We start from the raw sequence: 11,649 nt of genomic DNA, 5'->3' as shown, positions 1-11,649 counted from the left end.
GTAGAATGTATCCCTCGTAAGAGGCGACCAAACTGGGTAGCCTGTTTGCCGTGGGTTGCGTCCCTGTGTCGCCAGAAGAAGGGAATCTGTTGGTTGAGTGCGCCGGAGCCGGCAATAGTCCTTAGTCCAATAAACCACATAGATCCTAACTTTGGCAAGTCGCCTTTTACGGCAAGCACGAGTTGCTGAAGACCTATTCTAACGCGGATCTTCACGGGAAATACCGTTCCATTCATGTGAGTTAGTTGCAGAGAACCTCACTCCTCACGCGACACCAGAAGTACTCTCATTGGCTACGCAACGATCAAGGTCAACAACTACCCAAGTCACAGATCAGCCGATGAGCGTTTTAGTCTGTTCTTTCGAGTGAATGATTGAGTGAGTATGATTAAAGGTCGCTTTTAGCAATATTCCAGTAATTTCTCGGCAGGGAACACCAGAAAGGCTTCACACATAGTATCCATATTGGGAATCGAACCCGGGTCTCCGGCGTGACGAGCGAACGCTTTAACCACAAGGTTACCCCACCGCTCCCAGCATTACCCACATGAATATATGTGCACAAGTTACTCGTAACATACACGCTTGTCTACCCAACAGTGTCAAAAGGTTTTCAGAACATAATGTAAACAATGCATATCTGAACATTTACATTTATTTCATATCAGAAGAGATATACAAACAAAGTAGTGATCTAAGAAGTTTGATACTGTTTGCCACGTATCGGTATAGATGAAACATCAATTAACACTGAGACAGTATTACATCTAACACTACCGAGGGGTATTATCTGGGTTGTCTAACTCGCCACGGCAGCGAGGAAAACAAGAAACTCTTCGAAATTTAATTTGCCGTCTCCACTGACATCGAGCTCCTTTACAATCTGCTCAGCAGTGGACTTGGGTACTTCAACACCACATTCAGAAGCGGCTGACTGCAATAGCACGTGGAGTTCATCGGGGGACAGGAGACCGTCTTTGTTCGCGTCCAGAGCGTGGAAGAGTCGACGAAGGTGAGCGCCCCTGCAAACCAACACCAGAATTCGGTATTCATGTCCGAATTGATTGTATCTATCAACAGTAACTAAAAGATTTCAACACAGTCATTCACAATTTTCAAATTTGAGTTCAAGTTATGGTGAAATGTCGAACAGAAAAGAAAATATTACGTTTGACTTTCTTTGTGATCCCAAGAAGCAAAGTAACGCCAACAATCTACACTTGTCTGTCTTATGATGTTGCAACATTCCACGTCTATCACGGCGTACTGTGTGGGCCAGAGAAACTCTCAAAGATATCTTGAGAAATGGTTGTGTGAAAAGATTGAGTGATCACATTTTAAGCCATATACAGTCGAAACTCGTTATCTCGAACCCCATTTTATCGAATGTATCACGAGCCTGTCCTCCGGTCCCGACCTCTTACTGAATATAAACACATATACATTTGCAAACATATCTCGAATTCGAGATAAACAAACATTGCGATATATCGAACCTTGGACTGGGTCCCAAACTTGAATTTCATCCCAATTATTATTTAATTTTGACTACGATCAGTTATCTTTGCCCATTGATCTAAACCACTGCTATTTACGGTGCACAGTTATCTCCCTTATCCGTGTCAGGATCCACTGACCACGGGTTCGAATCCAAGATTTACTCTGAATTTGACATTTGTCTGCGCGATGCCCATGCTCGTCGGTGCTTTACACAATTTACCCATGCAAGGAATCGACCCCTGTCCCTCGGTGTAACGAGCGAATGCTGTAACCACCTGGCTTTGCCACCGCTCATGAATGTAAAAATAATTCACGTAGGCTTGATGGTTGCTTTCAGTTATGAGTGTATGGGCTGCCACCTTTTTATCTACAACAACCTCTTAAGACTTATATACTTAAATGTATCGATTTATCAGACCTTGTGTTCTTGGGAGTACGTGTGTATGAATATGACTTAAGAAATCAGATATACATGTACACAGAATGATATCATTCGTCTAAGGCATGTTGACACAGATCTAACCTTGCGATGGATTCGTTGCAAGTATAATGACTCAGTATTTGTTTTTACCGAAACATACATTATAGAGGCATTTCAATATTAAATGTTATCGGAAAAATCTGCACGTCAACCATAGAAAAACATTTGAGAATATGGATGGAAGTAAATGATTTACTGTCCGAGTCGTAAGCAAACTACTCTACTCTTGATAATTTGTTTGTTTCACAAGCTCTTTTCTCTAAATATTTTTGCAAAACCAGAGGTCGCTTTTATTGTGTATTTTTTTTTTTTAAAAGAAGCTTTTGACTATGTTAATAGGACAAAACTGATGTATTTACTTATTACGAAGGGATGCATATGTCATGGTAAAATGTCTGTACTTGCTAATAAAAGGATGCATCAGTCAGCGCATGTATAAAGATCAAAAATGAACGTACGGACTGCTTTACAACAGCCTCCGGTGTACAACAAGGCTGTGTTTTAAGTCCGTTGATGTTTATATTTTTTCATAAATGAACTTGCTATAGAGCTGCAAAATAGTTGCCAACATGGGATATGTGTAACACAAGAAACAATGGACATTCTGCTCCTTCTCTTTATTGATGATGTTGTAATTTTTTCCTATTCTGTAAATGGCTTGCAAAAACAGTTAAATGTGTTACAGAGTTACTGTTCAAAATGGAGTCTTGAATAAATCTGAATAAAAACAATGCTGTAGATTTTAGAAAAGGTGGTATTGTTGCAAAACATTAAAAATGTTTTTTTGGTTCGTCTGCCTTGAGTGTGGTCACTAACTATACATATTTAGGTCTTACGTTTTCCTCTAGATTGTCATGGTCTATGGTCGGTAAGCAATTAGCTGTTCAGGCTTCGAAAGCCATTATGCCTCTGTATAAGTTATTCAGGGAAAATAGTTGTGTGTCTTTTTTCACAGCATGTACCATTTTTAAGGCAAAATTATGCTTATACTTTTGTATGGTTCTGAAATATGTGGTGCTAAGTATTACGCTGCAATTGAAAACGTTCACACTTCATATTTCAAATGTTTTCTAGGTGTTGGTAAGTTTGCCTCAAACAAGTCAATCCTTGGTGAAACAGGCCGTAGTAATATTTTTGTAGCCAGCCAATTAAGGGTAATTTTGAATGATGCCTGATAGATACCAATATCAGTGTTACAACATGTTAAAGGTACTTGATGATAATGGTAAAAATAATTGGGTTTCAGATGTGAGAAATCTATTTGTTAGTGGCTTTTCATATGTATTGATTTCCCAAGATGTGGGAGATCCACAGTTATTTTATGCTCATTTATGCAAAGACTAAAGGGTATATTTTGTCAATACTGGCACCAACGTTTTTCTCAATCACTTAATCCTAGCAATTACAGCAAAGTAAAATCATTATATATTACAAACTGAAAGATATTTAACTTGTATAAAATGATAAAAGTTTAATCAGAGCTTGTTGTAAACTTAGACTTTCATTGCACATTTTTAATGTAAATGTATGTCACAGGGCCAAAGACGGTGATATTGTGAACAAACTGTTCACCCGGAGAAGTAGAAGATGAATACCTTGTCTTACTTATATGTGAAACGTATTCCCATTTAAGGTATAAATTTCTCCCCATATTGCAAGGTATTTTTATAGGCCATCAGTTAATGATAAATCGTGCTAAACTCTGAAAATCCTGATATGATCCATGCTGTTTCTGTTTTTTTAAAACATGTCTTTATAATGAGGAATGTGTGACTTGATTTAAAATCTAATCATGTACATCACGTGACAAATGTTAATATCCAATCTGCATTGTACTATGGGCCTTGATGCCTAAATTTACAGAATTAAATGTCTTTATTCCGTATTCTGAAACATATTCCATTCGGCGTAAAAATCGAAGTAGTGGTGAAACGTGTATGGATGGACCACTGTCAAACTGTGATGACTCCAGGTGTTCGCGAGAAGGGTATTACTAAGCATTTCCTCACGAAATGTATATATTTGACGTTATCCCACAGTAAAGGTGGTTTACAGTAAAGCAATGTCAGCGTGATAGAGTTAAACGTGACAAACCACTTTCCATAATCATAAAATATCCCTACTTAAAAAGTTCCATTATACGGGTTGGACAGTATCATAAGCATGTGTTTATGATTCACTCTCAAATAGTGGTGATACCAGGTGTTCGCGAAAAGCAGGGGCACCCACCACTTACTCCACATGCAAAGGGAAAGCAATTGTCCAGCTGCAAAGATACCAGGTGTTCGCGAAAAGCAGGGGCACCCACCACTTACTCCACATGCAAAGGGAAAGCATTTGTCCACCTGCAAAGAACCCACGGGAACACGGTACCCGTCGCAAACACATGCGAACAAATGTGACCCTGATCAAACTCTTGTTGAGCATGATGCTCTTGAAAGCTTCGTAGAAAGAGCATTGTACCTCAAACGCTGTGAAATAAAACATAACAATCCAACTTACTCTTTCTCCTTCCTCTCGATAGGCGCCATAGCAGCCAAGAACTCGTCCAAGGTTATCTTGTAGTTTTGGTCAGTATCAAGCTTAGCAAACATGGCCTGGGAGAAAAATCATCATTATCGTCATCATCATCATCATCATCATGGCAACTAACTAACTAATCAGATTAAAGTTTGATGTTAAACGGAAATGATTGTTTGACCATTATCGAAAATCAACTTAATAATATCTTTAAGGCAGTGCAAATGTTTATAAGTCATACAAATAGATTTGGATGACACATTAATGTAAATATACAAGTCTCTCTTTTGTACATTTCTTTGTATCTATACACTCATCTTCTTTTCTGTTTTCCTTGTATATGATTTACTGTACAAGCTTTGTAAATACCACATGGCGAGGGAGTCCTAAGTTGGATAACTTGTTCTCAATCAATTTCAATCTGAATAAAATGTGTTTCAACTAACTAACCAGACCACATTCAGTTTGCATTTTCAGTTCCCTGTGAATTACAGTTTATTATTCATATACAATATATCGGAATCCGTCCATACAAAGTGGATCACTTGCAATCACTAAACCGTGCACAAACCTCTTCAAGGCAACTGGTACACACTGGGGAATACAAAAGAAGATTTCATGAACGAACCAAGCGCCGACCTAGATAACGCTCTAACAACAACACACAACTGCTAAACAAGTGTGAGAAAGATCGGTCAGAACACTACTTTTTGGGAGTATGGGCGTTCCGCTCGCCTCGCTCCAAGGCTGTACTGAATAATAAGTCCATAGATGTATAGTAATTCTATTCTTAATTCCTATTTTGTAAATCATTTAGGAATTATTATTTTAACAAATAATCTCTTCCTTAGAGACTTGAGCAGGCGCTCCTCGTGCAACGGAATAAACTACATCCTGCACACTGGGGAATGTAACATTGTCCACGAGTACGTGTACTCGAAATGCCCCGCCATGACATATTGCAACATCCTGAATATAATTTTAGCCATGACATCGCAGATCAGCATGTGTGTTTGCAGTAGTCGTGTGTAGTGTAAAGACATACACTCACACACTCACTCACTCACGTCATAGTATTTTTCCACATGCAAAGATTGCAACATCCTGATTTGTAAATGTCACCATAACCTTGACATCGCAGTTCTTGTGTGTGTGTGCAGTAGTTGTGTGGGAGTGAAATGACATAGTCACTCACTCACTAACTCACTCACTTGCTCCTGATTTGTAAATGTCACTTTAACCATGACATAGCGGATGATGTGTGTTTGCAGTAGTAGTGTATAGTGTAATCTCATTCATATGTTGCTGGGATATTGAGCTCATACAAATATACATTTTGTTGTAAACTGCCCGGCATCCATGTTTGTTTGGTGGTGGTCAAAAATGGAACAAACAAGATATGGTCATTCGAAGGTGGTGTAATTTATCACTCACTCACTCGTTAATGCCATTTTCCACAAGACCATTTCTAACCCGGGTCTCCACTGAGACACCCCTGATACGTTCTTTGAAGTTCCAAGCGCTGATCATCGAAAATCGTTCAGACGAAAAATTTACTACATCAGACTTCTATAATAAGAAACTATTTTGGAGGAAAACACAACATGCAGGACGAATATATTCGCCATTAATCCACGTGTAAAGATTTGGTGTTGATGTGCTGGGTTGCGTCCCTTAGGCATGCAAAAAAACATGATTGTCAGCACAATTCCCTTATGGGTTTCACCAAAATGATAACATCTCATACTGCATCATTCCAGGCCTTCCCCTCCCATAGAGCAGGCACGCCGTGACACAACGGAAATACTGTTCAAAACGGCATTTAACCCAACTCACAGAAAAGAAGGTATGCGTCTTTTTGTCCCTGCAATGTGACAAATGCAGCTTAATTACCCTCTCCCACATATGAACTCACATAGACTTGCTCCCGTTCCAGTTTATATCCTAGTTCTTTGAAAAGACCGTTGACTTCTTCCATATTGAGGTATCCATCATTGTTAACGTCAGCAGCAAGAAATACCTTGATGTATATGTCCCTGTCCTTGGCACTAAGATGAGACATGATGGAAACCTCTACACGTTGTCACTACAGGAGGTCTTACCACTTGACTCTATGCTTAACTAAAACAAACAGAGCTTAAGACCAGTTCGCTACTACGCTGACTTTCTTGTTTGATATACAGAGCAGAGTCCCGGTAGCTTGTGTGACAAGGCTGAGTGAAGGCGTGAAATGTATACTGTCATACAGTGTACAATGAGAGGCGGGTAGATTCCAAAGGGTGTACAAAGCAGTGGGGTGGGGGTGGGGTGGGTCGGGTGGTTGGGTTGGAGGGGGGGGGGGGGGGGGGGGGAGGGTAGGTCTCGATGTGTAGAGACAGGTTGAAAAGGAACACTGCACCTCTTCTAGTCTATACATAGGCGTTTGGGCGACTGGGTTACTGTACCGTATCCCACCAACTGAAGACCTTTATTGCGAAATCATATGACGAAAAATGCACACAGCTTGTTTAAAGTAAGAGAGAGACACAGTGAGAGAACAAAGACAGGTATTTTTAGCTGGGTCAAACTTAGAGTGATATAAATCTCATAGCAGTATCTGTACTCGTTTCGCTTTGGTGTGAACAGAACAGAGGTCAATATTAATTTCTAGTCTATAGCACGCATGTGCTACCGCGTGTAGTTATGTTATGAGTTACACTGAGTGGTATTGTGTGTAGTCATGGTTGCGTGATATCAGTCTTTTTATCTTGCCAAACAAAAGTTAAGCATCGTCCTTCTGCTTTTCACATATTTTAAACATGCATTATGGTTTCAGAGATCTACACTTAAATTTGATAAAGAAGTACAAGAATACTGTGCAAACCTCGAGAGTAATGGGTATTACTTTGTATCCCACGTGTATGATGGAAAGAGATGAGCGAAATTTTGGTTTTAGTACAGAGAATTTGGGAAATTAACTAAATTGAAAAGATACATCGTTTACAGCAAATATTACGGTATAAGGAGGTGAGGTCGCGTACAGGATCATTTCACTTCTGTAGCTACGTGCAAGGACGTGCGTGTGGCTCCTTTGACTAGTCCGGACTTATGATGGTTTTATAGTGCTAGCTCACTGAGATGCCATGCCGCAGTTTAACATGGACACCCACCCACACAGTACACTAACTCCGACCCGACCAGTGCCTATTTCATTCCTGTAATGCCGAACGCCAGTCAGGATAAGAACCTTTTCTCAACGTTTTTTAGTATATATTTCCAAAGACTCTTTCTCGCCATTCTATGAAGTGTCACAATATCCTTTCTGAAGTGATATATTTATCTGGTGCTCTATGGGACACAAACTTGGTGTTAGTGTCAGTTGCGAAATACCGCCCCATAAAGACTGGCAAGGCTGCATACAGTGACCTTCTGAATGTCACCTTCCATCGGCTGCTACCACGTACGTTCATGCACCTCTACCACCACTATCAACACACCCAACTACTGCTACTACTACTACTACTACTGCTACTGCTACTGCTACTGCTACTACTACCACTACTACTGCTGCTACTACTACTACTGCTACTGCTACTACTACTACCACTACTGCTACTACTACTACTGCTGCTACTACTACTACTACTGCTGCTGCTACTACTACTACTACTGCTACTGCTACTGTTACTACTACTACTGCTACTGCTACTACTACTACAACAACTACTGCTACTACTACTACTGCTGCTACTACTACTATGCTGCTGCTGCTACTACTACTTCTACTACTACCACTACTACTACTGCTGCTGCTACTACTACTGCTGCTGCTGCTACTACTACTGCTACTACTACTACTACTACAACCACTACTGCTACTGCTGCTGCTGCTGCTACTACTACTACTACTACTACAACCACTACTACTACTACTGCTGCTGCTGCTACTACTACTTCTACTACTACCACTACTACTACTGCTGCTGCTACTACTACAGCTACTACTGCTACTGCTACTGCTACTACTACTACAACCACTACTGCTACTGCTACTGCTACTGCTACTACTACTGCTACTACTACTACTGCTACTGCTACTACTACTACAACCACTACTGCTACTGCTGCTGCTGCTGCTACTACTACTACTACTACTACTACTGCTACTGCTACTACTACTACAACCACTACTGCTACTACTACTACTACTGCTACTACTACTACTGCTGCTGCTACTACTACTACTGCTACTACAACCACTACTGCTACTGCTGCTGCTGCTGCTACTACTACTACTACTACTACTACTGCTACTGCTACTACTACTACAACCACTACTGCTACTACTGCTACTACTGCTACTGCTACTACTACTACCACTACTGCTACTGCTACTGCTACTGCTACTACTACTGCTACTACTACTACTGCTACTGCTACTACTACTACCACTACTGCTACTACTACTACTGCTGCTACTACTACTACTAATGCTGCTGCTACTACTACTTCTACTACTACTACCACTACTGCTACTGCTACTACTGCTACTGCTACTACTACTACCACTACTGCTACTGCTACTGTTACTACTACTACTGCTACTGCTACTACTACAACCACTACTGCTACTACTACTACTACTACTGCTGCTACTACTACTACAACCACTACTGCTACTGTTACTACTACTACTGCTACTGCTACTACTACAACCACTACTACTACTACCACTACTACTACTGCTGCTGCTGCTACTACTGCTGCTGCTGCTACTACTACTACTACTACTACAGCTACTACTGCTACTGCTACTACTACTACAACCACTACTGCTACTGCTGCTGCTGCTGCTGCTACTACTACTACTACTACTACTACTGCTACTGCTACTACTACTACAATCACTACTGCTAGTACTACTACTACTACTGCTACTACTACTACTACTGCTGCTACTACTACTACTACTACTGCTACTACTACTGCTACTACTGCTACTGCTACTACTTCTACTACTGCTACTACTACTATTACTTCTACTACAACTGCTGCTACTACTACTACTGCTACTACTACTACTGCTACTACTAGTACTGCTACTACTACTACTAGTACTACTACTACTACTACAACTACAACTGCTGCTGCTACTACTACTACTGCTACTACTACTACAACTGCTGCTGCTACTACTTCTGCTTCTACTACTACTACTGCTGCTACTACTACTACTACTACTACTGCTACTACTACTACTACTAGTAGTACTACTACTACTACTAGTAGTACTACTACTACTACAACTACAACTGCTGCTGCTGCAACTACTACTTCTGCTACTACTACTACAACTGCTGCTACTACTACTACTGTTGCTACTACTACTACTGCTACTGCTACTGCTGCTACTACTGCTACTACTACTACTGCTACTACTACTAGTACTACCACTACTACTAGTAGTACTACTACTACAACTACAACTGCTGCTACTACTACTACTACTACTGCTACTACTACTACAACTGCTGCTGCTACTACTACTACTGCTACTACTACTACTACTACTAGTACTACTACTACTACTACAAACAACACTACCAACATAACCACTGCCACCCATAACAAATACATCACCAGTATTCCCCACTGTCATTACCCCTTCTACCAACATGTTTGCGCCTAGTGTATCACATCGGGCGTCCTCCAACGTCAACGCCGTGATAAAACAGAAATACTGTTCACAGCTACAACTACTCCAAGCCCGTGAAGATCCAGGCTATAATTGGTCCTTAGCAACCCATACTTGTCGTAAAAGAAGACTAAAAAGATCGTCACGCTCACTGACTTGTTTGATGCTCGATGACTTGACTGATGCTCGCTTACTTGGTTGATACATGTCTTCGTATCCGAATTGTGTATATCGATGCTCATTATGCCAATCACTGGATTGTCTGGTTTACGACTCGACTGTTTACAGACCGCCGTCATATAAACTGCCGAGCGTAGGAAAGTATACACCCATATTGGATGGTTGCTAAAACTAAAATGTAGAACCGCAACAGTCACTACTAATACTAAAACAGCCACCAAGGCCACTTATCCTATAACCATAACCACTTGATGCAATCTACCAAAGACCTGTGAAGGTCCGGGTTAGAATAGGTCTTCAGCAACCCATGCTTGCCGTAAAAGGCGACTGTGCTTGCCGTAAGAGGCGACTGACGGGATCGGGTGGTCAGGCGCGCTGACCCAATTGCGTGGATCGATGCTCATGATGTCAATCACTGGATTGTCTGGTCCAGACTCGATTATTTACAGACCGCCGTCACATAGCTGGAATATTGCTGAGTGCGCCGTTAAACAACCAATAAATAAACAATCAATCTACCAAAACCACTACCTTTACCACCACTACTATAAGCCCTTCTACAAACATGTTTTCACCCAGTGCTTCACAAGTCAAGCCGCACGCCGTGACAGCAACAACTACCCCAAGCCTGTGACTAATGGCAGACCACTTAAGCCTTGTACACTGCTACCACGACTTGAGTTTGTTTGTTTGTTTGTTTCTTTACTGTTGCTGTTCGTGCTACACGACACAACTTGAATTGATCTCATAATGCATTGTACTCTAGACACCAGCTTAGGGAAACGCCTATAAATCCATTCAAGACTTAAATAATTCATTGTACCATCTATACATTTGTAAACTATTTATAAAGCAGTATTGACAAGTGCTTGAAAGGCAGGGGTATTGACAAGGCACACAAAAACACACATACATGCACGCACACAAACACACAAGCATGTACACACACGCTCTCTCTCTCTCTCTCTCTCTCTCTCTCTCTCTCTCTCTCTCTCTCTCTCTCTCTCTCTCTCTCGCTCTCGCTCTCTCTCTCTCTCTCTCTCTCTCTCTCTACCCTTATGGGGAATCGAACCCTGGTCTTCGGCGTGACGATCCACGCTTTAACCACTAGGCTTCCCCGCACATATATATGCAATTATATATAGATAGATTATTAACTGTACGTACGCACGTACGTGAGTGAGTAAGTATGGTTTTACGCTGCTTATAGCAATATTCCAACAAAATCAGGGCGGGGGACACCAGAAGTGGGCTTCACACATTGTACCCATGTCGGGAATCGAACCCGGGTCTT

The 11,649-nt window shown here is 41.1% G+C and overlaps 1 protein-coding gene across 1 annotated transcript; it reads right to left on the bottom strand.

Annotated features, from left to right (window-relative positions):
* Positions 1-639: 639 nt before the first annotated feature.
* On the bottom strand, positions 640-6,736 carry LOC124144146 (calmodulin-4-like). The gene is made up of 3 exons (XM_046513398.2): positions 6,417-6,736; positions 4,484-4,578; positions 640-1,022 (listed from the first exon to the last, which is right to left on the bottom strand). The coding sequence occupies exons 1-3, from the start codon at positions 6,561-6,563 to the stop codon at positions 800-802; spliced, it is 465 nt and encodes a 154-aa protein (XP_046369354.1). The 5' UTR covers positions 6,564-6,736; the 3' UTR covers positions 640-799.
* Positions 6,737-11,649: the final 4,913 nt, after the last annotated feature.

Source organism: Haliotis rufescens, unplaced genomic scaffold (assembly GCF_023055435.1).
Source record: "Haliotis rufescens isolate VD_foot unplaced genomic scaffold, xgHalRufe1.0.p SCAF_7, whole genome shotgun sequence".
In the NCBI taxonomy this organism is placed as follows: domain Eukaryota; kingdom Metazoa; phylum Mollusca; class Gastropoda; order Lepetellida; family Haliotidae; genus Haliotis; species Haliotis rufescens.
The sequence above is the reverse complement of the archived record's forward strand: the minus strand, read 5'-3'. Positions and strand labels throughout refer to the sequence as shown.